Source organism: Salarias fasciatus, chromosome 2 (genome assembly GCF_902148845.1).
Source record: "Salarias fasciatus chromosome 2, fSalaFa1.1, whole genome shotgun sequence".
Lineage (NCBI taxonomy): Eukaryota > Metazoa > Chordata > Actinopteri > Blenniiformes > Blenniidae > Salarias > Salarias fasciatus.
The window spans coordinates 28,715,415-28,743,413 of record NC_043746.1 but is presented as its reverse complement, the minus strand read 5'-3'; the positions used below and the strand labels follow the sequence as shown (position 1 = coordinate 28,743,413).

Here is a 27,999-nt window from a genome sequence, read left to right as displayed (position 1 = left end):
TTGTGGGCGCACTCGGCGACGACATGCATCGACTCCTCCGTGTGCATGTATTGCTGTGCTGTCTGGGTATGGCCCGTCCCTTCTGTCCGTCCCAGTGTACCTGTGTCTTCCACGGACGCACCGACGGGACAGGAACCAGGTAAATCCACTGATTTATTCACGTACGCTGCTGACTGAGGCAGTGGAATGATTATTTTACATATTTATGAGCAGTCATGTGTGAGTTTACTCAATCAGGTCGCCTTCTGTGTAGCTTCAGATCATATATAACAAATAGAAAGGTTTTTTTATTTTAATTCTCTGTGATTTTAGAGTAAACTACTACCTGTTATAAATAAGCGCCTCAGTAATCAGGCCGTCCTCTGAGTAATCTGTGTTATATCAATGGAAAGTAAAGAGTAAGGACTTAAAAAGCTATTGTTAAATCTTTCCTGGGGAGTGTTTATAGGCTCTGTTGTGTGGCTTAAGAAACCTCTGAGCATCACCCTGTGTGAAGGAATAAAGATTTAACTGCAGAGCGACTCAGGAAGAAGTAAGACAAAACACAAGGTGGCAGGAAATGAAGAGCGATCAGCTGGAATATCATCCAGATTCACCACGGCGCCCATCGAACAGCGTGCTGACCCGCATTGACATAACATCTCTTCTCTGGCCTCCTGCCAATCCATTTATATCTGAGACAGACCTAATTTCCCTTTGCTAATAAGCCCGATCAGGACAGAGCCCAGCATCTACAGACCAGACCAAGAAAGTGATCATATTCTGTAAATCAGCTGTAAAACTACCGATGGGAGCGAAAAGCCGTTGTCCTGCAGCACCGTGAACCCGATGATGCAGGAGGCAAAAACTGGGAGCTGTGGATTGTTTATTAAAGCTCTAACTGGCTGAGTTGAAAGAGTTGTGCGGCCCGTCCATCAGCAGCTCCAGTGATTCCAGCTCACTCAGTGCTCATAATGACAGTGATTATCTGCCCTCGGCATCTGGAAGCGTCCTGTAGGTGCTCTCAGGAAGAGCCAGCAGGCAGCGTGGGTGGAGGGCTGATGCTGCATGCACGTGTGGATGTATGGATGGATGGATGGATGGATGAACAAATGAATGGATAAGTGTCAGACCTCCTTCACAGGTCGGTGACTCTGAGTGGAAACATCTGCTCCCTCCATGGGAAATGGGTTGTTGTTGGAGTTAGCCTTCCAGGAACAGCTGTTAACCGGATGTGCTGGCGTTAACCTTTGCATATATGTCTGTTTTGTTTTTTGTTTTTTTTTTTCAGATCCGTGCTCTGCAATGACCCCGACTTGTCCGACATCCCCGTCAACGTCCCCGTGGACACCATCAAGCTCCGCATCGAGAAGACGGCGGTACGGCGAATACCGACGGAGGCGTTCTACTACCTGGTGGAGCTCCGCTATCTCTGGATTACGTACAACTCCATAACCTCGGTGGATACTGGGAGCTTCTACAACCTCAAGGTGCTGCACGAGCTCCGGCTGGACGGGAATATGATCTCCATGTTTCCCTGGGAGTCTCTCAAAGAAATGCCCCGGCTGAAAACGCTGGATCTCCACAACAACCGGCTGAGCAGCGTCCCCACCGAGGCCATCCCCTACCTGCTCAACATCACCTATTTGGATTTATCCAGCAATAAATTAGCCACTCTGCCCTCCGAGCTGATGGATATCTGGCCACCTTTCAACGGACAGCCAGTCTCCACTAACGCCTCCCAGAAAGTTGTATTAGGTAAGAGAAGGCCAATTTCAGGACTGCTTGCTATTCCCAACATGTGGTGTTCTGGCCCCGTTGGTTTCTGGGAAAGTTGACGTTCCATGCTTGTTGTTCTGATTAAATGTAGGATAATTAAAGCAAATTTCCCTAAAATCGAATATCAAACGTCATGATCAAGTCACCTCCTCTTAATCTTCATGAGTCGGTGTCAAAGGTCACAGTCAGCCACTGATTCACTGGATGCTTTCTGAAAAACAACTGTTGTCCACTATAAATAACAGGAACTACAAACGCGCTGCACCTAATATGGAAAATACTAATATTCTTCAGAATTCTAGTTGATTAGCTTTTAAAAATACATTGTTTAGAGGAGCAAGGTTCAGTTCAATTCAATCCAGCTTTATTTATATACCACTAATTACAACATTACCAGTTTATAGTGCAGTTCTGTTTCCCATCAACAAACATAATGTCAGATGATGGTTGTCTTTAACAAGTAATTTAACATTGAAATTAAAAAAAAGTCCAGACATGGTTTATCTTTTTTATTTGGTGAAGAAATTCAACTTACAAGCAGCACTCCTGGTTATTGGAAGCAGACTTTTCTGAGGCAAACTGAGATCCTGTGAAATGTTTTGAAATCCTGTTAACATTATGACAGATCGTGATCAGCCTCGTGACTTTACAGCCTCTGAGTTTGTCTAAAAAAGACTAAAACCTCAGAGCCGTGTTACCAGGAAACACACCTGAAGGCTTTTTTTTTTTCATGAGAATGAATTTATGAGAATGATAAACCTTCATCTTCAGTAGGTGTCAGGGGATCCATGTTTGCAGAGGTGCTGCAGTAGCATGCATACAGACATGGAGGGAGAGACGACGGCCACGGAAAAGCAGGAAAACAGTTTGAACTGGACAGCATGTGACGGTGTGAGAGATGCTGATGCGGGGAGACATGAGAGTAACAGCTTCTGAAATGGTTTCTCATTGTTGATCCGTTTAAAACACCACATTTTGTGTAATTAACCAGCCATGCTGACCAGCTGCTGTATAATGACTCTTGCATGCTGTCCGGTTTACCTGCATGCTCGCTGGTCGGACTTCAGGTGTGTCTTGGTATGGCGTGGTGTGTTTTAATCCGTCGCTCTGTTTGGATTAAACTGGAGCTAACATAAACTGCTGTATAAACTAGGTCAGATGCCATGTGACAGAGGGAACACGCACACCTTCACACACGCCGCTCTTCAGTTTCTGTTTATTTTCAGGCTTTGTTGCGTGTGTTTCAGCCGACTTTCTCCATGAAGCGGAGGGATGTGTTTTGATCGGCTGCGTAAGGACAAACTGGCTTATCGCCGGCCGTGCACCTGAAGGAGAAACAGGATTAGGTGGTTTGAAAGAAAATAGACTATGCACAATCAGACTGATCAACTCTGAAAGGTTTTCGTGGTGTTGTTAAAGTAGTTGATCAATCACAGAGATAAAATATGAGACGGGGAAGTGAAGAATATTACTGAAAACTTTACATTTGTATTAAAATTAGGAGAAATTCATGCAAATATTGTTTCTCAATGAAAATTTGGAAGTTTAATTATGTTGTCGATGATCTATTGATGTTTATGCTGCCCACCAAGCTACTGGAAAGAATATGTTCCCACAAACTGAAGGAGCGCAGGAGGAAGCTTAGGCGCTTTTCCGGTGTTAAGGCAAGTTAATCTGGCTAAAGGGATTTGCTTTGCACTGGTACAAGTGCTTAACCTATTGTATGTACCAGGTGTTCACACTAAGTTGAAAGGGAAAATGCCCTGCCTCTTTATGACAGCTTGGTTTCCACAACGTGGGATTTTTATCATCCTGCCAAAGATTAAGAGAATATAAGAAGGGAGAGGAAGAAAGTCAATGAAATGCTCATTGATAGTGGATACATGGGCCCATGGATGAATTTAATTCAGAGTACCTCATCAGGAGTGAAGGCATTAAGGTGAGCTGTGATTGACAGGCACGCTTTACAGCGTTACAGTCAATAATCAGAATCCGTCCTGTGTTCTTGTGTTCAGGCCTGCAGGATAACCCCTGGTTCTGCGACTGTAAAATCTCCAAACTAATCGAGATCTCCAAAATGTCGGTGACCCCGGTGGTTCTGATGGACCTGTTTCTGACCTGCGCCGGACCCGAGAACCTGGCGGGCGTCCTCTTCCAGCGCGCCGAGCTGGACAACTGCGTGAAGCCGTCGGTGATGACGTCCGCCACCAAGATCACGTCTCCTCTGGGGAGCAACGTCCTCCTGCGCTGCGACGCCACGGGACTCCCCACTCCGGTGCTCTACTGGTCCAAGAGAGACGGCTCGTCAGTCAACAACACAGGTGGGAAAGACTGGGAACAGCTTTTTAAAGAGTTTAATGTGGATCTACATTTATTTGCTTGAATAGAAAGAAGTGGTGTTGAGTAAACTGGGTTCTGATGCTGACCTTCTGTCGTCTGTTTTCATTTACAGTGCAAGAGTCTCCTGGAGACGGGGTTCGGTGGTCCATCATGAGCCTGCATGGAATATCTCACAAAGAGGCGGGAGACTACAGCTGCAAAGCAAAGAATGTTGCCGGCGACGCCGAAGCCACCATTTCCGTCTCGGTCGCCGGGATGATGAGCACCACCGTCCCTCCGCCGATGCCCGTCAATGGAACCGGTCCCATGAGCGTCGGCACCACACTGGTTCCCCAGACCGACGTATCCAGCCCGGGCTCCGCCATGTCCACCGCAGCGCCCAGGACGTCCACGCTAACGGTCACGGTCCGGAAGCCCAAAACCACTCCGAGCGCCGGTTTGCAGAAAGGATCCTTCAAGCAAACCAAACCGCAGCCGGGAGGCGGCGGACGAAAGCTCGCAGCCGACGAGAAGAGCAAGAAAAGTGACGCGTCCAAGTCCGTCAAGGACCTGAAAGTGGTGGAGGAGACAGCCGACAGTGCGGTCCTGCTGTGGACGGCCGACGGGCTGCCCGGAGACACTCCCCTCACGGTGGTCTACTCACCCTACGGCGACGAAGACACTAAAAGGACCGTGGAGACGAACGCCGGCAGTGGGAAAGTGCTCCTGGATGAACTGCTGCCCGGGATGAGGTACTCGGTTTGCCTCGTGGCGAAAGGCAGCGACGCCGGGAAAGACCCCTGCACCGACTTTTACACGCTGGACACGGTGGAGGACGGCGGGCAGAACCAGCTCTTCATGATCATCAGCGGCATCGCCTGCGCTCTGGCGCTGCCGCTCATCGGCCTGCTGCTCTACAAGATCCTGGCCCTCTACTGCAAAGGGCCCAGCGCCGCTCTGGACGAGGAGGAGCTGGAGAAGGAGAGCTACGTCAAGTTCGAGACCATTTCGATGAAGCAGAGGACTTTGAACGCCCGCCCGACGGAGCTGTGGGCGCGGAGGCCCACTCACGAGTCGGAGCGGATGCTGCTGTGCTCCCGCTCCAGCATCGACTCGCAGATGACCTACAAGAGCGACAGCTCTCGGTCCGAGTATCTCTGCTGACGGCCGACTCTCAAGCCGAGCACCATGCCTTGAATTACACTGGAAAAACAAACTCTCTGACTCCAAATTAATTTATAAATCTTTACACTGATGCACCCCGCTGAACGGTGTGACAGTTTAATAAAGATTTATACAATAATTTAGGAAGATGTAATCACCACAACACTCTCCCAGTCCGATATTTGCAGTCATGTCCTTATGATTTGGAGCCTTATATCTAATAAAAGGAATTTAAGTAGCTCAGCACCTTCGCGGGGCTTTAAATGGCTCCGTGCAGGGAGCCTGTCAGGGAACTCACTGTGGCGTACGTCATTAAATTCAATGCCAAAGTTGCAAAGTGTCAGTTATCGATATTGTGGTGGTCAGGTGACAGAACAGATCAGAACTCCTCCCCCATCACATGGAACCACCGCGGCCTTATGGGACATGAACGTACTGTCAGACTGTGTCCAACCTCCGGGATCACTCACACCAGAAAAGTTGCCACTTTATATGATTATGTGTAAATAACTGTGCATAAATTAAGTTGTACGCATGTTTTTAATAAACTGAACAACTTTTGAATTTATTACTTCAAGTGTTAAATGTGTGGTTATTGTCCCTCTTTTTATATTCCTCCGGTGCTTTATGTAAATTGGGTTTGCAGGTAGTCGATAGTTCATCCACAGAGTCCCATAATCCACGTTCCTGGATTATGTGAGGGGGATGTGCACAGGGAGAACATGCAAACTTCATACAAAAAAGTACTGAGCTTTGAAACTGATGTCCATTTCTGCACCCCTGAGACAGAATAAAGAACAAACCCACACTGTTCGTTCAGATACATCTTCTTTCAACATGAAGTAAAGTCTCATTTCTGTCAAGCTTTGTGAAATTTGGGGTATTTTGTGAGCTAATCTGCTAAAACAGGGTCACCCTGCATAAATTGACCTCAGATGCATGTTTTTTTGAGGGGGAACTGGATTACTTGAGAAAAACACAAACACACAGAGGAAGAACATGAAAACTCCCCCAACAGGTATCAAACCGAGCTGCCTCTCACTCCAAGTTAATATCACAACAGCTTCACGCTTCTGTCAGGTTTTGATTAGGACCAACCAGAAAAAGGGATTATAAAAGACATTTTAACAGTATTTTGTGAAATACAATCGTCTTTTGGTCAGTTTTCCTCTTTCTTGGCAAGCAGCCAACAAAACCCTGACGTCAAGACAAAAATCCAAACTCAGGGAAAAGCCAGGAGCACGAGGACGGCAGAATCACAGACGCAGCGAGGACCAGAACACACAGAAGACGGCCCGATGCGAGCCACAGCCAGCAGGTGAAGACAAGCACACACTCAGACAGGTGAAACACATCAGAGCAGCGATCAGACCTGAGGAGGGGAGGGCGGTTCAGCAGCCGAGACGGAGGACATCCGGCATGTCAGCAGAGCAGACCTGCTTGACAGGAACCAGAGAATCAATCCCCGTCTAGACGACAACATTTCAAGTGATTAACGCATCTTTTTAGCGTCTTTGTGTCAGAAAAGTACTTTTGACGTTTACACAGCAACGTTTTGAAAACAAAGACCGTTTACACTGAAATGGTAGAAATGCTGAGACGCTGTAGTTGGCATCAGGCTGGCACCACTGGTTGTTTTCTTTTTTAATGAACCCACACACCCCGAAGTTGCAAAGTTCACAGGTTCCAAGGAAAAAGTACAAAACAAACCATTTTCAGTTGAAATTGTTGTCGTGTAAACGAGGAATCAGATGCATCCTGGGATGACAGTCAGCGCTTCGTCTTCACAGTGAGAAGACGCTTCAGTCCAGAGTTGGGGGGATTATTTTATAATACCGTGTGATTGGTTCATTTCCTCCCAGTGTGATTGCTCTGTGTGTGTGTGTGTGTGTGTGTGTGTGTGTGTGTGTGTGTGTTTGTATGTGTCTCCATGTTGATCCAGTGACGAGCCAGCAACCTGTTCAGGACGTCCTCTGGGTTCCATCCTCCGGATGAATGAACCAAGAGACCAAAGAACGTCTCCTGTCTTTCTACATTTCTAACATGTGATGTGCAGCTGAAGCACTCGACTGAGTGACGGCGATCTGGGATCAAATGTTAGCATGACGCAAGTGACTCACAAATTCCTTCTCTTACGGTGATAAACTGAAGTATTTCTCTTCCAGTGTCAGTGACATGAGGTGTCATATGATCTGACCACACACACACACACACACACACACACACTCTCCACCTGATGAGTCAGATCCATCCAGCTCACAGGTCACCTGAAGACCAGCTAAAGACATTTACTCATTGTGATCGGCGTGGAAGAGTGGCATCGTGGGAAAAGGTCAGCGCCCTTCAGACGGCGGACATTAGTCCGCAGACAAGGGAACTTTCTCAGCGGTGTAAATCTCCGGCGCTCTTCGTCTGGGTGACGCTGCTCGCTGACAATATCCCAGTCACGGCGGGTATGAATGGAGGCTGTGCTTCCTGGCCTCTGTCAGTTGTTCTCCTCGGTAAAAGGAGGACAAACAATTTAGGGATAATCCGCTCCGCTCCCAAACCGTTTTCTATACATTACTCATTCTGGCAGTTGTTCCTGGGAGCCACATGAACTTCAGCCGGAGACAGTCCCACACACAGCTCACGGCACAGGCAGCCCATTGTGCACGTGTGTGTGTGTGTGTGTGTGTGTGTGTGTGTGTGTGTGTGTGTGTGTGTGCGTGTGTGTATGTGTGTGTGTGTGTGTGTGTGTGTGTGTATGTGTGTAAAATGTACTGTATGTGAGTTATGAATGATTTAATAGACTGAGAAACACTCAGGTTCAGTCAATTCCACTGTGAAGACAGAAAATATTGTATAGTGTGTGTGTCAGCCTTCATTTAAGGTCAGTCTCCTCTCTCTGTCTCTCTCTCTCTCTCTCTCTCTCTCTCTCTCTCTCTCTCTCTCTCTCTCTCTCTCCCAGACACAAAAACCGTCTGGCCCACACACACTCATCCATCTACATCCACAAAGGACACAGGTCAGGGGGTGGGGAGAGGGCCCGATATGTTATTATGTGAGTCCTTTTTTTCGGCCCTGACTCACTTCTTGCATTTTCCACATTCTGCTTGAGAAGCCGCCTGCAGCTTGAAGACGATCTCGCTCCAGTCCTGGACCAGCATGTGCAAAATTTACCACCAGGGTGTCAGGAATTTCAATCTTTGCCTCCAAAACAGACTGGCAGCCCTGGGGCCTGCGGCAGGGAGCCACTGAGATCCCACACACTTTTTGTTCTTTATTGAGAGTTTCGCCATCCTCGCTGAAGCGTCTTCATTCCTTTCGGAGACGGACTGCACCTTCCTTTATGTGAAGCTCTCCTAAGCCTGAGGCAAGGATGCTGGGAGTCCAGAAGCAAGCGCCGCTCGTTCTGGGGGGATTCCTGTGTGCCAGCACCGACAGCGGGAATGCCTGAAACAGAGTGAAGGACCCAACGCAGGATTATGCTGGCTGCGGCCGTGGCCTGGGCGCTGGCGTGCCTGGTGGTGCACAGAGCCGGGGCGTCGGCACAGTGCTGGGACGAGCGCCCGTCCAGAGCGGCGAGGAACGGCAGCTGTGTGGGTGAGTCCCACTCAGCTCTCACACACACTGTCCCGTATCTATATGGTAATTAGGAGAAAAAAAAAAAAAAGAAAGATTGTTCTCAATGTGTTTCTGAGAAGATGAATACAACAGGGAAGAAGTTGTGTTGCAGTTTTAGAACATCAGGGAAAAAAAAATTCCCCAATAACTGTCATTTTTCAGTATTTCCGCTGCATTTATTTCATCTTATTGCAACTTCACCGAAAAAATGTGTTTATTGAATTTAACAAAGGTCAGAGCTTCTCCTCTCCATCAGAAGAGACACAGACTAATCTCATGTTGAGTGAGCAGAAGTGGTGAAAAAAGTGCCGTAATAACCTTTAAATTTAAACTTTACTGTTTTCTTTGATGTGTTTACGATGTTTCCACAAAACTGGACAATTACGGCTGAAAATGACGAGAATATCAACATGAAGTGAATTTTAATGGAACTTTCTGCTGCAAAATTCAGTGAAATGTCAAAAAGTACTGTTGCATTATGGGTGTTTTTATAAACTCATCCTGACAGCATGACTTTTGGCTTCTTTGTTTTCAGCCAGGTAGCGAGTTTCATGGCAGCAGCACCTGTCTCTCAGCTATCAGTTTTTTTCTTTTCTCTGAACTTTTTTCCATTTGCTCAGTGTTTTGGTTTGGCCGGATTGGAGCCTCTTGCAGGCCAGGTTTGGCCCACGGGCCTTATGTTTGACACTTCCGATCTACATGGACCATTTGGCCATGTCTTTGGTAGGAACCAAATATAATCCAGAATGGACTGTGTTTGTGTTCCCAGAAAGAGCCTTACATTGAACTAACGAGAGGTCAAAGGTCACAAAGAGCAACAGAGCGTCAACCTTTAGCTTTAATATTTCATATTTTTAAAAATCTGCTGCTGCAGTCTGATCCAACCTGTTTGGACAAAATGGGAAGTTAAAGATGGAAATGAAAGAGTTTTGGTTTTCTTCCTCAGTCGCAGGATGAGAGTCTTTTTAAGTTCTATAGAAAAACAAACGTTTTAGTGTTGTTAATGCTCAAGGTGGCCGAAATAACACAAGTATTTTAAGTTTCTAATTTCCACTTTGAAATATAAGTATAATATATCCTCAGTGTCATCAGCGTAAAAATGAGCACAGTCCCTGTAGATTGCAAAGTTACATAACTCTGTTGCACACATGAGAATTACATAATAATTCAGTGTTATTGTTTGTTCTTGACATAACCTATAAAATCACATCAAACTGAGCATATCGTAATGTCTTTCTGAAAAAAATGGGACAAAACATTGAAGATGTGTTGAAAGACTTTTCCATAATGTGACCAAACACTGAGATTCCTACAAGTTATCATCCAACATGAGAATAACTTCAAATCATCAGTACAACAAGTTATTATTAATATTTTATTATATATTAGCAGGCAGAATGTGCACATTTATTGAATATTTACAGTATTTAAAAGCACTCAGATGAATGGTGTTTGATAACTTTTTCATCTTGCAGTTTTAGTAAATTATGATTAGAAACTTCATCTCTTTATTCAGTGAACTTACGCTTTTAAATTGATGGAAATAAAACTTCTATTTAAAAAAAGCAATTTTAACATTTTTTTATACAGAATAAAGATGGATAGATGGATAAAATTTCATTTTAAATCTTCACACAACAGCTTTGGTTGAGCTCCTGCATTGAACGGGCTGAGGATGATCTGGACTCAGGGTTTTCGGAGGTTGAAGTGGAAACACTGCAGGTTATAGAGGACAGAGGAACTGGATGAATGGGAGATTTTTTTTTTTTTTTTTTTGCTGTTTCAGTAGTTCAATAGTTTATCATTTCTTTCGCCACCTGAGTTGAATGTTCCTTTCCCTTCATCTCAAAAAATTCCTTGAAGCAGTTTTTTTTTCCTAAATGTTCCTTGAAGCCAGTATTCTGTGTCTCCCTCCCTCGCTGTCGGGTTCAAGCGTAAGTTTTCTCCTCATCACATGAGGAAAATATAAATTCCTCGTCAGCTGGACGCGTGTTGCTCCCGTCGTTTCACGCTGACCACTGAGTGAACCTGCGGATCCATGATTCATAGCGACGGCGGGCGACGGCGGCGACCTCGGCCCAGACACGCCATTGTGCTGCCTGTCTGGCGTTGCTCATTGTTTCCCCTCATTCCTGGGAGTCAGGAGTCGGTGTCTATGGCTGCACATGTGACAGGGCCATTACCGCCGCAGACCAAACACGCTGCACTCCGCGCCTCTTCACCGATGCACGCAGATTTAGTTTCACCCAGTTTGTGAAAATCTAAAAACTCCAGTATCGGTGGAGCGGCGTTCACAAACCGCCGCGGCCTTTCAGAATCCAGCCGTGATAATAAAGAGACATTTGTTGCTAAGAGATCGTGTTTTATCCTCAAGCAGCCTTGAACTCAGCCCCATGCGGCAGTCAATCGGCTTTTCAATCCCATAATTTGACGAATGGAACAGCAGCGGAGGGGTGACACATGAGAGGCAGGGAAGGCTGAACGCTGCCGCCGGGATGTATTCAAGTCAAACTGCATTTTCACACTCACTCACAGAACAACGGCTTGACTGGAATCAAGAGTTTCAGTTAGAAAATGGGATTTAGAGAAAGCGTAGCACCACAGTGAAGGCTGGTGTTAATTCAATCAGTTTTAATAGTTCTGATTAAAAAAAAAGAAATATTCTGACATGATTCATTATCATTTGAACCTTTTTAGTCATCAGTCAATAAAACACATTTTAGTCCAGGGGATACAAACAACCCAGTCTCTTCTTGAGTGGTTACATAATGCCATCATAACCTCTTAAACTCTTCTTTGATTCATTGCAGAGTGTACGTGACGAAAATGTTGATATTTTCACAAAAATCAAGCAACTGACTCCAATGTCAACATAAAGTCGATTTCAATGAAAGCTTCTGCTGTGAAATATCAAAAGAAGAAAAGAAGCTTCTCCTATGACTGGTGCATTATGGGTGTTTTTACAAACTCAACCTAACAGCCTGGCTAATGAGGCTAATGCTAGTTTGCTAGCGTCATGGCAGCATCGTCAATATTTCAGATCGGGTCTCAGTGCTGTGTTTGGTACTCTGAAGCGATTTGTCTTCAATATTTGTGTGACTTGCTTGGTGGTTTTGCCGGATTTCAGGCTTCAAACTGAGGAACTATGTGCAACACACAACTTTAACAAATGCAACTCAGTGAGTAATGTTACGCTGGATCGGCTGCATTGTCTCTGACTCATAGGGTTGCAGGTTTGATTCCCTGTCTCACCGTGCAGGCTTGTGAAACAGTCTGAATTGCTCCCAGTGGACGGACTGTGAATGTTAGTGTGTGTTATAAACTGTATTCAGCCATGTTCTTACAGAAGATCTGTGAATATATGGCTAAAATCAGCTTTTTCGAGTCCTTTCACGCCAGCTGTACTGGAGTATTTTCCTGAAATGGATTCGAATGATGTGACTGGAAGCAGCAGAAACACTCGGGACTGTCTGCTTTGTGAAGCTCCGCAGCCTTTCCTGATCTTTGGCCACGGCAGAGCCATCCACCGCCTGGGCCTGGACGGGAAGAACCACCGCAGGCTGGTGGCCAGCGTGGGGAGCTCCGTCCTGCTGGACTTCCACTTCAGAGAGGAGAGGCTCTACTGGGCCGACACACACACCGGGGTCATCTACAAAGCGTCAGTGAGGGGGGCGCACAGACAGGTGACGACGGAGCTGCTGCACAGCCAGAAGTCAGTGTTGGTTTTTGCTTAATAACTGTGACCGGGGCCGTTCTGCAGAAGCTGTACTCATCCGACAGACACATCTCGGGCCTGGCGGTGGACTGGATCTGGAACAGCCTTTACTGGACAAGCGGAGAGAAGGGGGAAATTAAAACCATGTACATAAATGGAAAAAATGAGAGGACCATCATGAGACACCTGAGCAAACCGAGCTCCATCGGCGTCGACCCCCGCAGCAGGTAATCTGGTCATGGATTAAGAGAAAGGATTAGAGCATAAGGCCCATATTTCATCACACACACTCTGCACCACAACAAAGAGAAAGGCTGTGATTGTAAAATGAGCTTGACGCTCCTGGATTAGATATTATTACGCATTTAAAGCCTTTCTCTCTGAACAAACTTGAGATTCCCGCTGTTTTGTTCCCGCATTGCTTCTGTGTGACTGTTTCATCCTCTTGCATCAAGCGTAGCTGTCACATAGCTGCAGAACCACTCCAACACGCCACAGATCTCCCACATCAAAGGGTCGCAGGCCGCATCCTGCAGAACGCCGCCCTGCCTCCTGGAGAGGCTGTTTCTGAGCTGAGAAGTGATTTCCTGCAGGTTTTTGTTCTGGCTGTCCGGCGGCTCCACCCCCGGTGTCCAACGCTGCGACGTGACCGGACAGATGAAGACCACGCTCGTCAAGATGGCAGGAGAAGAACCTCGAGCTCTGTCCATCGACCGGGAGGACAGACGGCTGTTCTGGGCTCAGTTTGGTCCGCAGGGGGAGAGCGCCATCGCCTCCTGTGATTACAGCGGAAACCTGCTGCGCGTCATGGACCAGCCGCTCCGGTGGGCGCGCACACACAAATCAATATTCAATCATTTCCAAACGTAACTGGCTGATCAGTCCCATGAGTGTTTGTGTGTTTCCACCAGGTCTGAGTCTCTTGGCTTATCGGTTTTTCTGGACTACCTGTACTACACCGACGCCGCGTCTCGGGTCATAAAGCAAGTGAACAAGTACACTGGAGGAAAAGCTCGAGACGTCAGCATTAAACAAATGGCCAAACCTCCCGTTGGCATCAGAGTGATCCATCCGCGGTCTCAGCCGGCGGACGATCCTCCAGCCGCACCTCCAGGTGACGCTCTCACTCCTCCTGCTCTTAATTTGCACTGGATTCTGGGACGTATTTCCATACGTTGCTGGCCTCTCCCAGCAGGTTGTGACGAGCAGAGCGGGAACTGTGTGAACATCTGCTCCAGCCTGGCGGACCGAGGCGTGTGTGAGTGCAGCGGCGGCTTCGCTCTCAGCAAACAGGGCACTCACTGTGAAGGTGTGTGTGTTCTCCACAAGAGAAGCAACAAATTACACAGTGTGGTTATATTTTAGAAGAAAGAGAAGGACTTCACAGACACGTCTGAAGTGATCTGTGCATGAAAACTGATGCTTCCTGTGATCGCACATGAGGAAAATGATAAACTTTCAAAAGCAGCGACGCTGGTGTCAGAGTGTTTGTCTTCTGTTTGCTGCAGATGTGAATGAATGTTCTCACTGGAACCACGGCTGCTCTCTGGGATGTGAAAACATCCCCGGATCGTATTTCTGTACCTGCCCGAAAGGCTACGCCCTGCTCCCCGACAGGAAGACATGCAGAGGTACGTACGTTTCTCTACTGATGGGAAAAGGGTCTGAATTAGAACTGGTGGCGCAGAGACACATATTTAATGTTTAGGCTGATTTTTCTCTGTTTATATCTCAAGTTCCTGATTCTGGTTTTGAAAGATTCAGCGAAGGTGAAGAATTAAGGCTGTTTTCCTCAGACTGATGAGTGCGGCAGTGGTTTTGGTGGTTTGGAGCTGGATGCTGTTTGTGGGGCTGAACGGTGGCATTTGTCCAGGAGACACGACTTTGACCCCGGAGGAGCCGTAAAAACAGGCCGGGTCGCCGGCGCCCAGACAGACCAGACATGTGAGCTGCCGATTGTTTGTGAGGTGACTCGGGTCAAAAGTGTGACACTGTGTCACAGTCCTGACGGTCCGAGAGCGTGGAAGGCAGACGGTGGCGCAGCGTCAAAGAAGACGGTGTGATTTTTCATTATTCGGGCTTTTCTGGTCTGAACCAGAAGAGGCGTACTGGTTGTTTTAGAGATTGTGATGGGTCAGTCGTCTGAATTTGTCTACAAATCACCAACTATAATGCCGGTCTGTTGTCTGCCTGCGTCACAATGGGAACATTTCTGAACAGATACCAGAGACAATCAAATGTTTATGCATAAACATGAGGAAGAGCATAGAAACAGAAATCACCCGCTCAAACTAGTTTATCTTGACATCTGGTGATATCTATCTGTTGCATCATGGTGATAAAATCCCCGGTTTGAGTCCAGGTAGAAGGCTTTTCTGTATGGAGTTTGCATGTTCTGCCTGCGTGAGTAAGTTTATTTCTCATATTTTAAAAAAACAAACATGTATTTGAGGTTAATTGGTGTCTGTGTATCATGATAATAAGACATACTGAAAATGGCTTAAACTGGGCGGGAGCTGATGCTTTCTGTGTCAAGGGTCTGCAGAGTCTGATTAACTTCATAACATATTAAAACACCTGAGAGAGGCGCCCTAATCCCCGCTCCTCTAATCTGAGGGGGATGCGGGCGGCAGGAAGGCCTGGCAGACACAATGAGATTAGATGATGAGGTGACATTTGCAATAGGGAACATATCTGGTCAGCAGCTTTGTCCGTCTAAGCTGGTTAGCAGACAACCTTTGCCAAGGTCCAGTTCAAAACAAACATGCGGCCAAGCGGCAGGCCAGACCGTGCAGATGACAACAGAGATTACGGGCAGGAGCGTGCAACAGCTGCACCCAAAACCGGCCATCTCCCCCGCTCATGTTTTCTCTTTAAGCTTCACTTTCGCCTCTCAGCATACAGGAGGGTGATGAAGAAAGTCGTGTGAATGCCAAACTGAAATGTCAGCACATCACCGGCAGGGAAGGAGTGCAGTAGCTCTTTGACGGCGTGGATTCCCCGGACAGCACACCGCCGTGAGCCGGCGCTGCGCCGCGCTCACCGCCCGGGCTTTTGACTGCATTCTCATCACACTTTCAACTATTTTGATAGGATTAGGGTTTGACTTCATAAAGGGATTGCAGCAGAGCAGCGCCTAAGAAGCTTGTTGTCCATCTGGCTCATCGACTACCTGCCGGGCCCAAAAATAGCCTGGACGCGTGGCGTCGCTTTGACTTGGTTAACGTGGCACTGCAGATCGCTATTTGCTTTCGCACGACCTTTTAAAACCCATCAAATCCAATCTGCCCTCAAATTATCCACTGCTCTTCCACAGAGATCATATCGTGCGAGGGCAACATGACGGAGTGTGGCCACGGGTGCCTGGCTACGGGAGGCCGCCACGTCTGCGTTTGTCCCGAAGGGTCCGTGCTCCAGGAGGACGGCCGAGCCTGCACGGGTACGAACGCAGCAGGAAGCAGCGAGCGGGGCGGGGGGGGGGGGCGGAGTGTGTGTTGATGCAGTTCTGTGTGTGTTGGCAGGCTGCTCGTCCGCAGACAGGGGCGGCTGCAGCCAGACCTGCTCTCCGGTCGCCCCCGGCAGGTGGCGGTGCGGCTGCCATCCCGGCTACCGGCTCCACCAAGACGGCAAGCGCTGCTCCGCAGCCGGTGAGTCACGAGCCCCGCACTGACCAACACATCCTCACCAGAACACTGAGTGTGGACTCTGCAGGGCCTCCGCCCTTTCTGCTGGTGGCCAACCTGGTGGATGTGAGGAGGATGAGCGCCGACGGCAGCGAGGAGGAAACCCTGGTGGAGGAGCCCAGAGGGACAATCCTAGCGCTGGATTACGATCCCATTCAGAACAATGTGAGATGAAAGGCTCTTTCATCTTTCATTTTCACTTGTGTGCTGAGATGCTGCACTAAAAAAAAAAAAAAAAAAAGAACTCCTGTTACTGAGGAGAGTTGTGTTGCAGGCATGCAGTGACACCTAGTGGACAGACACTGTAATTACACGCTTCTGTTTTTGGTTTCTTGCGTTTTTCAGCTGATGCATGGTTCATTTGGGGCATTTTGTGTGTTTTTGAAGGTGTATTTCGCCAGTTCAAGTCAGAAGGTGATTGAGCGGGTTGGTCTGAGCGGCGGGTCGAGACGTGTCGTGGTTTCTGAAGGTCTGGGCTCTCCCGAGGGGCTGGCCATTGACTGGATCCATCACAAGATGTACTGGACAGACAAAAGGTGTGTGTGGATCACAATTTTATTTAATGATTTTTTTCTGTTTCATTTCATGATATCATTTTATTGATTCCAAGTAGTTTGCTATATTATTTACTTTCCTTTTTGTCTGCATAACTTTGTCAATTTCTTTTCAGTTTTGCAGAGCTGATGTGTCTCTGATCTGTTAAATATTCCTGTATGTTTGTCTTGCAGCCTGTCGACTGTTGACTGCAGTGATTTGGTTCGATATCATAAAGAAACTATCGTGAGCAAAGGGCTGGAAGAACCGAGAGGAATCGCAGTTCATCCTCTGGCAAAGTGAGAATCCCTGTTTTCCACAACTGCCCCTTTAAACCAGGAAGAAAGGCATGAAATGTAGAATAGACACGATATTTAAAGAGATAAAAAAAAAAAAAACAGCTCTACACAGATAGCTGAGTTTATTTTACAGTTAGAACAACTGTCCTAGAGCTCGTCTTAATGGATTTTAAATCCAGACTGCTGGATGGACAGTCCATGCCTCATGCTGTCTGTTCTTTGACTCTTTGAGGAAGTTGTTCTGGACCGACACGGGATCCCGGCCGGCGGTGGAAAGCTCCTCTCTGGACGGCTCCGGCCGGGCCGTCGTCGCCGCCGCCGGCCTGTCGTCCCCCACTGGCCTCGCCGTCGACTTCGCCGACGACCGCCTGTTCTGGTGCGACCAGAAGAGAGGCCTGATCGAGACGGCCGCCCTGGACGGGTCCGACCGGAGGGTCCTGTCAGAGAACCAAGTAGGTGAGGTCTGTGTGGAACATGAGGAGAGACGCTTCGCCGCGCAGGAACGCTCGGACGGCGTGATTTCACCCTCCTCCTCCCCGCTTCCTCCAGGTCGACCTTTTGACCTGGCAGTGTTTGAGGACAGCCTCTGGGTCTCCGACTGGCAGCACCAGCGGCTGAGGAGCGTCCACAAGAGAAGCGGGAAGACGCTGCGCTGGATCCACGCCGCCATGGTCCAGCCGGCGTCCGTGGTGGTGGTCCATCCCCTGGCCAGGCCCGGTACGGACGAAGATGTGTACGGACGCCGACTGTCACGCTGTGAGCCTCTGACTCTGGAGTGACTCTGCTTCCTGGGTTTCAGGGGCGGACGTCTGCCTCCACCTGAACGGAGGCTGCATGCAGGTGTGTGAGAGCCGGCTGGGGTCGGCCCTCTGCTCCTGCCTGCCCCGCTTCGTCTTGTCCTCCGACGGGAAGAGCTGCCGAGCCTCCAACGCCACGGCAGGTGAAGCGATGGTGCTCAGGAGGCGGAGGCGGAGGCGGAGGTGATGCCCACATCAGCTCAGATGCGCTTCTGTTCCAGGAGACGGCGGTTTACCATCTCTGGGGAATCAAACCTTCAACGACGAGAGCGCGGCGCTGACTGGAGGAGAGGCGGACTTCCTCTCAGTCTTCACAGACAAGATGGTTTCAGGTAAACGCAGCTCGTAGGGGTTATTAAACCCCCCCCCCGTCAGCCTGATCCTGACCCCCTGCCTCTCCGCCAGACCAGCAGGAGTGCCACTCCCTCCGCTGCCACGCCCACGCTCACTGCCTGCTGGACTCGGGAAGCCCCCGGTGTTTGTGTGAGGAAGGCTTCACGGGAGACGGACGCTCCTGCGTGGGTGAGCCTCCCTCCGGGGGGGGGGGGGGGGGCACGGCGGCCCGGAGCGGGCTCAGGGGATTACATCAGGCACCGGGGAGCTTTTTATCTGGTGTGCGTTTCAGGTGGCGGGCCTGGGAGAGGAGCAGCCTTCAGTCCCAGATAAAGACGCGTTTCTCTAAGGCAGAGGTGTCCTGAACGCACAGATAGCGCCGCAGCGCCAGACAGACGCTAATGAGAAGAGCTGCAGCCCAAATGTTTTTAGAAGGGACTGGTCCAGCAGTTTGTTTTATCGTTCCCCTGCACGCTGGCTGCTGCAGGCAGGGAGCAGTGGAAACACACTTACACACACACACACACACACGCACACACACACACTGCTGCTTTAACAGCCCTGACTTTACTTTATCCTCTAATAAATATTTCTTTTCCTTCATAATCAGACATAGACGAGTGTGAGCTGGAGACGCACGGCTGTGGAGAAAACGCAGAGTGTCAAAACACTGAAGGGAAATATCTCTGCAAGTGCCGCGCTGGACACCCGGACACCGGCCGGGCCTGTGGAGGTGAGCGGTCTTCAACACGAGGCACGGGGGCCCGTCTGGGAGACGCAGACAGAGAAAGAAGCTTTAGTGTGAATAATGTTCATGTTCACATTGAAAACATCTGCTGGAGTCATTTCTGCTTTTTCCCGGCAGGTTATGGAGTTGATTTTGATCTTTTTTTGAGTGATTTGGACTCATGGAGGCAGTAACTGAGCACACAAAGTGCTGCATATATGTAAATGACTAAGACGATTATAACATCCACTACGCCTGTTTTCAATAAGGAAACTGCACAAAAACTGTTTTAACACTGAAATTCAGTCTAGTTGTTTTGTATTATTACATCATTGACTGCAGTTATTACATTTTCACTGCTACTAAATGTAACAACAGACTAATAATGGGATAAGTTAATGCAGAGATGCCCCATAATATCCAAGTTCTTCTAGATAAAGTTTTCTGCTGTTGTGTTGCAGAGTCTACATGATGAAAATGTCTTTCTTGTTGCAAATCCGAACAGGGTTTTGACCCCCGGGCCTTATGTTTGACATCCCTGACTTAATATATTATGATGATATTTGATTCATTTATTTTATTGTGCTTCAAAATGATCATATATTGAGTCCCACACTGCTGCTCTGTCTCCGTTCAGGTGAAGAGGTGGACAGGCCGTCCTCCTGGGCGACCCCCGGCCCCCCCGTCCAGGTCACCACCCAGCACCACAGCGGGGACGGCGTGGAGAGCTGTCCCGCCTCGCACGACACCTACTGCCTGTACCAGGGCGTCTGCTTCTACTTCCCCGAGATGGAGTCCTACGCCTGCAAGTAAATCAGCCGTCTCTGCTCTTTCCCTTTTCAGACTTCCTGAGTGCAGAAAAGGACATATTTGGTTTATTTTCTTCTACTTTTTTGTTATTTCATAATTATTATAAGCTTATTTCTTGTTTTAGTCTTTACATGCACATAAAGTCAGTTTTAAAATCGGTTCATACAGCAGCAAAACCAAGAGAAAGAAGCGGTTCTGGCAAACAGCAGAGGTCACTATTGGTCCATGATGGCCGGCTGGGTGCTGACAGGAGCAGGAGGGTTGTTGTGGATAGATCATTCCCTTGTCCCGTCTGACGCTGTCGCCTGTTGCAGCTGCGTGTCGGGCTACATGGGCGAGCGCTGTCAGTTCAGCGACCTGGAGTGGCTGGAGCTGCAGCAGGCCGAGAAGGAGAAGAGGAGGAACGTGGCCATCGCAGCCTGCATGGTGGTCCTGGTGTCCCTGCTGTCCGTCACGGCCTGCGTCACCTACTGCTACGGGTGAGAGGCGGCGGCGCCCAGAACACGGGAGGTGAAGGCGAACCGGGGAGGGGGAGGCGATCATGGATGATCACATGTCAGAGTTATTCTGATGGGATCAGGGGTGTCAAACATAAGGCCCGGGGGGCCAAAACCGGGCTGCAAGAGGCTGCTATCCAGCCTCAAAGCCAAGTGTCAGGGGGGGTTTAGAGAAAACACCCAGAATGCAACAGCAATAAGAGGAGTTTTAAAGACGTTTCACTGGATTCTGTGTTAAAAAGTTTAATTAAAATTGGTTTTATGCTGAGATTGGAGTCATTTTCAGTAGAAAATGCTTGGCTTTGTGAAAATGTCGACATTTTCACCACCACAAAAACTGTGAAGTTTAAGTTTAAAGGTTCTTATTTGACCGTTTTAACAGTCTGGCCCTCTCAAGATGAAATCTAACTGTATGTGGCCCCTGAACTAGAATGATTCCCACACCGCCTAACAGCCATAACAGACCTAGATGTGTCCAGCTGGGGGAAAATAAACCCTCTGACTTCATGAACAGCAAATAAGTGAGAAACTGCGAACCAAGAACACAACTTTAAATGTCTATTTATGAGAAGCTGAACGAGATCAAACCAATAAAACATCAACACTGCTTGTGCAAACGTTTCAGGTGGTGAAAGTAGAAGCACTGTCACAGTCCTGTGCTGAATCCAGATGTGGTAGCTCGTCCAGATGTGAGCCGACAGTGTCTGAAAGTGTCCACCGGCGGGTAACATCAGGGCACCCCGGCGGCCGCGGCTCCTCTTCATTTCCACCTGAGGCGTCTCTAAGTAGCTGATTTGTTTTAGGGTCGTCTCAGCGGCTTAGGGACAAGGCCGCCGGCGCTCTCCACTCGTTTGCCTCTCAAAGCACCCCCCCTCTCCCGCCGCCTCGGCCCGCCACGTCCCAACATTTGCACTCGCGGTTCCCCCGTGGAAGGGGCACGCTTTCAATTACATGGTTGGTTTAGCTTGTTCTACAGCAATTACACATAAAAATAGGTCATTTCTCAGCGACAAAATGGAGCCGCTGAGGTATGACCCCGCTGGAAACGCTACATGGCCGCCAATCGCTCTGCCTCAAATTGCCTTCTGCACTTGACTGCAAGTGCACTTGTGCAGTTTTTGAGTTGGGTGGTTTAGTTTACTCCTGAAACAGACACACACACACACACACACACACACACACACACAGAGTGGAGAAACAGACTTTAAAGCGCAAACTGGGCTTCATAAGACAGGCTTATGCTGCCTGGATTTTGGTGTTTTTATACTTTTTTTCCTGTTAAATTTGCACCATATTGACACAACTAACTGGAGCAACTTCATCTGAAGGTCATTAGTAAATCATTCATGGCAGACAGTCTTGGCTATAGTTATTATTTTACCTTTATAAGAGCTGTCTCCATTTTTTCTCTTCTTCCTTCATCTAAATGAACTCACACGTTTCTGTTTTGATAATTAAGTTTTCCTTTCCATTAGGCACATTTTAGTAAATGTGCTCTCAAAGAATAACCAGATGATCAAATCCACTGTGTTAAATTATTTAGGATGTTTTTGAATCTCAGCACTTTGACTTCTATCGTTTTAATTTAGAACAGAATCGTTAATAGTATTCAACAAGATGAAGTCAGTTCATTAAGAGATTCCAGGAGAAATATGATATTTTTTCATAATAATAAATTTGTTTTTCATACTGACGTGATCTATATCAACTCATCTTTCTGTTGTTGTGTTTCAGTGGTTTAATTTATAATAATTTGTACATTGAAGAAGTTTTTAAATATTATTGTGATTTTTAGATAACTCTTTTATCACTGCATGAAGCCTGTAACATTAAACCACTTATGATTTACCACTACAGGTCATTTTATAGTTTTTTGCTTCCTGTTCAGTTTTGAAAGTGTGTTTTAATCCATTCATTTTGAGCTGTCAAAGTCTTTTTAATTGTTTGTATTTATTGATAAAGAATAAACAGCTCCTCCTTCTGGTCTTTTGGAAAATTGCACATCTCTGAGCTCATTCAATGCATCTTAATTTTAAAAATTGCTTGTTATTTCAGGAGGAACTATGAACTCAGATCCCATGGTTTTCATTTTAATCATTGTAATGTAGGAATCTTCTCCTAACGTGTCTGTTCACCATCTAAATGCTGCCGTGACCTTTGACCTCCCCCAGATGAGAGCTCTGTGAATAGATCCTGAGTGTGTTTTCATTTACAGAACCAGGAGAATCTTCCACAAACAGCCGTCGGTGGATAACGTCAGCGAGACCAGCGTGACGGACGACAGCACGCTGGAGGCCGCCACGACCGCCGTCCCCCAGGTGAGACCGCCGTCCGTCCCGCCGCCCCGACTCCCCGACTCTCACCCTGACTCAAGACTTTCACCATTTCCTGTATTTAGCTTGTTCCACCTTTTTGTTATCTTCCAAACTGATAATTGACGACATTCACAGGACAAATGATTACATTTTCCATCTGTTCATCTCAGTCTGAGCTCCTGGAAACATCTTGAAATAACCTTTCATATTAAGAAGGGATGAACGTTTACACAAACTTCAATCAAGTCTTGATTTTTGAGTTAATGGAAAATGTTCAAGCCTTTTTAAATTCATATTCCCAGTGAATGGTGTAATTTTATTCATTCAAGTGCATCAAACAGTGAGTTTGATGCACTTCAGTCATTTTTTTGAAAAATGAAATCTAATATTATGAAAATCGTCCAAGACTTTAAGCTTTTCTGATTCCTCCAAGTTTCCTCCAAATTTGGAATTAATAAATCCTGAAATCCAGATTTTAAATTCGTCCTGTGATGAATGGATGGATGGATGGATTATGGTTGAATGGATGGATGGATGGATGGTTGCTGGATGATGGCACCACAGAGTTAAACCTGCTCTAATGGACTCTGTGTCTGTGTGCGTTTCCAGTTCTACCTGCTGGCAGCCAGCGGTCTGGATGGAAAGCTCCTGTCCTCGCCCGTCTGTCCCCGTCCGGCCGTCTGTCCCTCCTGCTCCTCAGCAGGTTCCTTCCTCCTGTCTCTCCACTGTTTCTTTATGCTGAAATAAGCTGATTTTTTTTTTACCAGCTCTTCTCTTTTCCAGACTCCAGTCCTGGAGACTCTGGATCTTCCTGCAGACACAACGGAGGGTACGAGTGCTCCGTCAGATCAGCTGCCTCCATGCAGCCCACCCAGCAGACCCTCCGTCACCCCCGTCCACCCAAGTCCAGCCTGCTGGTCTTTCACCCCGACGTGGATCGCTCAGAGAACAGGGTGACTTCCTCCTGAGAGCGGAGGGAGGATCAGCTGAGCAGCTCAAGGTTTAAAACATCCCAGGATTCCGGAAGAACGGACGGTGACTCGGTTTTGAACCTTCAGCAGGATTGAACACCGTCTTTGCCAAGAATACTCTTTTCTTTGAGAGCATATACCTGGTGAAAATCAAACAATTACTGCAGAAAGTGACTCAAGTCTTAACATAAAGTCAGTTTTAATGAAAGGTAATGTAAAATGCAGTGAAATGTACAAAAATCTTTTTCCTGTAGCTGTTTTTACCATTTACTTGGTGGTTTGGCCAAATTGAAGCCTCTCGTGGGCCACTTTCGGCCCACGTGCCTTATGTTTGACAACTCAAATGAAAAGAAATCCAGATATGAAGCAGCAGAATAAGCTCAGTTCAAGAAGATGTGAAGATTATCTTTGTCTTACTGAAAAATTACCCCTTTGTTTTTAAAGTAGCAAAGTAGATTAGATGATGGAAATTATACTTAAATTTGAGTAAAGTTAATTCTCTCCACTGCTCATAAGTATTAATACCATTTGTAAATCCCCCATTCATCATGAATCTGAGTAATCTGAGTAAATACTGTGTGTAAAGGTACATTTTTGAGTATGAACACTGATGCTGCATCACAAGGATCCAATATTAAGATCTAATTTAAACATTTTCACCAGCAAAGAAAGAAGGAAGCCGTTTTCAGTATTAATCATTGTCAAAAACACACATTTCAGTTCTTAATTTGGCTTTCAAATGATGTTTCCAAAGTGTTTATGTCTTGAAACGACGTTTTAAAGAATAGGATGTTGATGGAAACTGTTACTAATGTCACTGTCAAAGCTCTGGAGTCCTGCTGAATTCACTCAAAAACACCAAAGACAGATGTTCAAATGCAAAAACCTCCATTGAGAGACGATTCGATGTCACTGTATTTCCATATGAATGAATATAATGTGTGTGCAGTTTGCTGGAGGAGGAGGATGAAGCGTTCTGCTCCTCCTGGTTCAGACGGTAAACTAAAGATGTCGTGGTCTCTAGAAATGAAAGTTGTTTACGGGTGATGGTGAAAGCTCTTTGTGTTTAAAGCTGTCTGTTTAAAAAGCCATGGTAATGCCCTGCAGCTGACAGATCATGTTCTAATGTTTTCTATGTGAAGCAACAACATGAGCGCATTAATGTCTCTGCTTTATGTTAGAGTAGATCTTTCCTCTTCACACAGAGTGTCGTTAATTCAGATTAAAATACGTGAACGTCTTTCATCCACCGCTTGTGTTTAAAGGGACAGAGTTTATGTTTTTATCTGGATGACAGTTTTCCATTTGTTACATGTTCTGCAGAGTAACAAACATCACAGCCAAATGCGTTGTTTTTTTAAATTTGTGAAGAAATTTTGTAAAAATGTACCAAATTTTAGCATTAAGAGAAAAAAAAGAAGCTTTAACACACTGCTTTTCAAGGATTCCTGTTAATTCACATCATACTACAACAAATCAGTGATTGATCTGTTGTTTTATTTATTTTCATTCATTCTTGTAGAAGTTGTGTTCGATGAGAAACAGAGTTAAAGTCAAGAGGAGCAGACTGAAGGAAAGGGAAAGATTCTTCTGAGTGTTTAAATGGAGGAAATTAGAAAATTCAGGCCTTATCTATTTTGTGATGAGACATTGTTGTGTTCGACTCGGCACCTTCTGGGCGATAACTGGAATGGAGAATGTCCTATTTTGGTCAATAAAAGTATATTTCAGAACCGATGTGAAGCGTTCCCCTTCACCTGACTCCCTCTTCTTCTGGCTGGAATGTATTTTTTTCTCTAAAAACATAAAGTTCCTATAATTGCCAGGTGACGTCGGCGGCTCTCCTCTCCTCCATCTAACGCTCCGGTGACGTTGGGAGCGCCGCCGCCGCCGCTCCATCTGTCAGCCTCCATCTCCTTCTCAAGGTTGACTGGGAATAGTTAATGGAGGCGGCGGTGGCAGAAAACAAAGCACTTTAACTCAGAAACCATCAGGAGCCGCATCGATATTGATTTCTGCGGCGGGACACACTTATCTATATATTGGGATCCATTACGGGCTAACAGATAGGTTAGGGCGCCGCGGCGAGCGGCCGCACGGCCCGCCTGCCAGGAAAGATGAAATTGGACCCAGTGTCAATTTATCGTGTATTACTGCTCAATTGGGGCAACAGGGGGCAACAGAGTCACTGACACCGGAGGGGCCGGGGCCTCCAGGGGCCTCCAAGGGCCTCTGCCTCGTTTTAAATAATAAGAATGACATTTATCTAATAAATACTGCTTTTTTTGTTCCAGTCTGTTGCTCTCATGAAGGGATATCCACACCAATATGAAGCTTTAAGTTTTAAATGCAAATAAAATCAGTTTTTATGAGTGTTACCTTTCTATCAACCGCACAGGGACAATGTGAAAACTCTCCACCTCCAGGTTCAAATTAATCAATTTCTGTGAATCATCGTTTACAATGAAGGTTCTTCAGTTTTGCCCTCATTTCCTCTAATGTCCACTTAATTTTGAACTCGTAAATGAACCTTAACAAAACAGAACAACGTTAGATATTGATGATGTTGCTTTATAATATACAGGAGTGAACATCATCCAGCTCAACAGGGAAGATCCAGGGAACAGAAAACAGCAGAAGACAGCCCAACTTATAAAGCAGCTGGCAGGTGAAGACAGTCACACACTCAGACACCGGTGAAACACATCCGGGCGTCAATCAGACTTCAGACTAAAACAGGAAGCAGCCTAAACGTGAAGCTGTGACAGCCTCAGTCAGTAACGCTGAATTCACTGAAATGTTGACGGGATCAGGGTTTTGATTCTGTGTCATTTCCTCTGTTATTCTGTTTTTAAAAACAAGTGTGTTTTAGAAAGGTTCGACAACATACAGCGTGCACCACAGAGGTCAAAGGTCAACTCCTGCTGAAACGCTGCAGCATCTCAGGCTGAGTTCATGGTTTCGAAATGCAACTAAAATACGCTCCCAAAAACTCACGCAAGCAACAGCGCGAGGTGCGCTCCCTGTCCATTAGCCGACGCAGTGCCGCTCTGCCAGATGGCTGCAGCTTTGTCCGCTCTCTCACATCTCCATCGCGGCCCAGAGGACAGCTGATGAGAGCTGAAAGAGGGAATTAGCAGCCCACTCAAAGGCTTTGCTCTGATCCTTCAGGTCAGCGTTTGCTCCCTGCAGCTCTCCGGCGGGGCACAGTAACACTGGTTTGTGAGGATTTGGGCAGACTTAAAATCAAATGTGAGTGGGGGAGGTCTAATGCGTGTGTCGGACACGGACACATGAGCCAGAATCTATGGCTGCAGCGCCGAGGACCGCCGGGCCCCGGCCGGAGAGCCTCCCCGGGTCCCGCAGCCTGCTGAGGGGAGGGGAACACTTCACAGTCTGTAAACACTCACATCTACAGTGTTGAAGAGTCCTGTTAGTGAGAACAGACCTGCAGCAGAAACACAGACAACTGATTCACTCTGCTTTTTCATTATTTAATGTCCAAAATGGTCACAAACCGCTCAGATTGATTCAACAAACATCAAAACAGCCCAGAAATAAAGACAGTTTTTCTTGTTTCAGTGTGAAAATAGATCAAAAAGTCCACATTTCAGTCAGTATATCTCTACAAAAACCTGTTCAGAAATTCAGGTGTTACAATATACATTGAAAGTGTCCATTCTCAGAACAGCTGCTGTACAGTGTTGATCACTAACACTGCTCAACACAGAGGGGTGTTAACAGAACTCTACAGCACAGTGTTTTATGTTATGGGCTGAAAACTGCTGCCTTCAAATGCAAAACAGTAGAATTGTAAACATGCAATTCAAAGCACAATTAATCACGATTAACTGTAGCAATCCTGCGATTAATCGTGATTATATTAAAAATGTATCTTTTGACAGCCCTAATTTAAAAATATATATACTTTTAATGAAGATATATTTCCATCTATCAGGATTAAGTGAGTGTTGTGTCTTGTTATTTCATATGAATGAATAAATGAACGACCCAAACCTGGACAGCCTGTAACCTTTACATGTAGTTCAGGTTTAAAATGATTTATTTTAATATGACAACTGTTTAATTACCTTATATGTATTTTTGACGTTACATTTGATGACCTTTTCTAAACAGACACAAAATTATCATTTTAAAAAAAATTCTTTGCTCGTCTTTAGTCTTTTCTGATTTTTAGAAATTTCTGTTTACAGTGAGTTTTATTTATATCGATATATTGAGGAAATGATCAGTTTGTCTCTCAGACTGAAGCAAAACATGGGAGTTCTGCAGGGTTCTCTACTGGGACCTCCGCTGTTCACATGCTTCCTGAAGGGAACATTGTTACTGTAACTGCCACTGTTATATGTAGATGATGCACAAATCTACTCGACTAGAAGCTTGATCTGAAGACATAGAAGCCTGGCTGAGCTGTAATATTCTGATTCTGAAGACATGAATCAGAAGTTAG

General features: G+C 46.6%; 2 protein-coding genes across 2 annotated transcripts; both read left to right on the top strand.

The window, feature by feature from the left end:
- Positions 1 to 23: 23 nt before the first annotated feature.
- lrit3a (info leucine-rich repeat, immunoglobulin-like and transmembrane domains 3a) lies at positions 24 to 5,259 on the top strand. Its single transcript, XM_030109029.1, has 4 exons — positions 24 to 139; positions 1,271 to 1,737; positions 3,774 to 4,079; positions 4,211 to 5,259. The coding sequence occupies exons 1-4, from the start codon at positions 24 to 26 to the stop codon at positions 5,239 to 5,241; spliced, it is 1,920 nt and encodes a 639-aa protein (XP_029964889.1). The 3' UTR covers positions 5,242 to 5,259.
- A 3,449-nt stretch (positions 5,260 to 8,708) lies between these two features.
- egf (epidermal growth factor) lies at positions 8,709 to 23,525 on the top strand. Its single transcript, XM_030102932.1, has 23 exons — positions 8,709 to 8,826; positions 12,331 to 12,530; positions 12,608 to 12,789; positions 13,156 to 13,386; positions 13,474 to 13,676; positions 13,758 to 13,871; positions 14,071 to 14,193; positions 15,879 to 16,001; positions 16,084 to 16,209; positions 16,274 to 16,410; positions 16,633 to 16,781; positions 16,974 to 17,078; positions 17,311 to 17,534; positions 17,628 to 17,795; positions 17,878 to 18,018; positions 18,097 to 18,207; positions 18,281 to 18,397; positions 18,819 to 18,935; positions 19,573 to 19,744; positions 20,060 to 20,224; positions 22,458 to 22,560; positions 23,167 to 23,260; positions 23,341 to 23,525. The coding sequence occupies exons 1-23, from the start codon at positions 8,709 to 8,711 to the stop codon at positions 23,523 to 23,525; spliced, it is 3,408 nt and encodes a 1,135-aa protein (XP_029958792.1).
- Positions 23,526 to 27,999: the final 4,474 nt, after the last annotated feature.